The 1,734-nt window shown below is 38.2% G+C and overlaps 1 protein-coding gene across 1 annotated transcript; it reads left to right on the top strand.

Moving 5' to 3' along the window:
* Window positions 1–203: 203 nt before the first annotated feature.
* SARC_14117 (hypothetical protein) lies at window positions 204–398 on the top strand (the record flags this gene model as incomplete). Its single annotated transcript, XM_014291751.1, has 1 exon — window positions 204–398. A coding segment is annotated over one exon (195 nt), but the record flags the coding sequence as incomplete, so codon positions are not given.
* Window positions 399–1,734: the final 1,336 nt, after the last annotated feature.

A 1,734-nucleotide genomic window follows, 5' to 3' on the forward strand; every position in this document is an offset into this window, starting at 1 on the left:
GTATATATATATATATTAGCAGAAACGACGCCTTCGCACTCGTTGCTGAAGATTACAATAGAAAAAATCCTTAACCATGTGCATTTTCAACACCTCTCAACCGATACAAGAACGAAGTACCACTCTAACCAAATGCATGTAAGATCTCTTGGGTTATATACCTGTGATCCTTCATCTGTATGTGGTTGCTGGGAATATATCCTATGACGCCTTCGTACTCAGCTTTGTACCAGTTCTCGTGTGACATGTCCAAGACATTTATAACCACCTTCTCGGGAAAGGACAGCTCCTTTTTGCACTCTCCGTTGAACGGGTATAAAGAGTCAGCCTCCATCGTGAAGAATGTCTGTAGCTACTTCGCCAATCCAATTCAAGTACAAAGTTCGGTGTCGTCGCAGGTGATGCTTTTAAGTATGTTTTGTATCGCTTTCTGTGCTTAACGTACAACTTGCCGCCTGTTTCTATATTGTCTGCGTCTGTACTTAAATTCTCTCGTAGTCTCGATGTCTGTCACTGTCTGTGAGTCCAGAACTCCAGATCGTCCAAAGGCAAACTCCAAACCCGTCATCACCTGACGAAGCCGAAGGTGAGTAATTTCGTATATAGATTGCGTTTTTTTTTCTCGCTATAAAATGATTTTTGGTTTTTTCACAAATTGGTTTGTTTTAAAACAAATATATATATTTTAGTTCTTTATAATAAATCACATCAAGAAACAAAAATTCTTTGGGTGTGCTACACCAGTGCACCACAGAGAATTGTTTAAGAAAAATATAAACCGAAAATTGAGGGGTTGTTTTGTAAAAAAACACAGTGATATGTCCGGTTTCCGGAGTTCGGACTATTTTTAATTTTAATAAAGTATCCTCGTCAGTTCAATTCTTGTTTTTTTTAGAAACGTTTAGCCAATGGTTGTTGCGTGTAAAAGTTGAACGTACATATAGTGCTAAATACAATTCATCACTATGTTTGCGTTTACGTTCAACTTTCCAGCACGACCCTGAGACCCTGTCCCTGAGGCATACTGAGGTCTGAGGGCCGAGGCCCTGATGAGTGGCTGAGTCCTTAACCTGAAAATGAATTCCGTAAAAGGAAAACATACCTTTTTTTTTTTAAGTTGAACGGAAACGCTTTATAGATACATATTTACTTGCTTGATAGACGTGTATACGAGTCAAGCAATTGTGGGAAATCGACATCTTTTTGTAGCTTTTTTTTAACAAAACAAAAACAATCAAATAGGAGTGGTGAACAAAACAATTTGGCTTTAGGCGATGGGAGATTTTCACTATAGTGGTTGACCCAGAGGTATCTTAAAAAATCAATCCCATTGATAGTTAGACAACTCAAATCCTTCGTATTGACGAGTAATAAACGTACGCTTAATCTCATTCCGAACGGACTATTAGTTTAAAAGTTATGAAGTATTCCATCTCATACCAGGACTGGGTCAATCTAGCCACACGTCAGCCTTATACAAGTCCATCCATACCTAACAGACCTTTCTGGCAGCATAGCATCCTACTTTAATAGTATATGGGGGGTTACTAAAACCTAAAACCCTACCAGTCTCATACTTGAACTTTTTCGAGTTTAATTTGCTTAAATATAGGTGTATTAATGTAATTAGCGTGATTTTAAGCACTTGTAAGATGTGTTTGTTTTCTGTCGGGTTGTTTGTTATCTGTCGGCTGAAAGCGCTCGACTTAAATGTTAGATATTGTAGCGCGGATA

This window comes from Sphaeroforma arctica (assembly GCF_001186125.1).
Source record: "Sphaeroforma arctica JP610 unplaced genomic scaffold supercont1.4174, whole genome shotgun sequence".
In the NCBI taxonomy this organism is placed as follows: Eukaryota; class Ichthyosporea; order Ichthyophonida; genus Sphaeroforma; species Sphaeroforma arctica.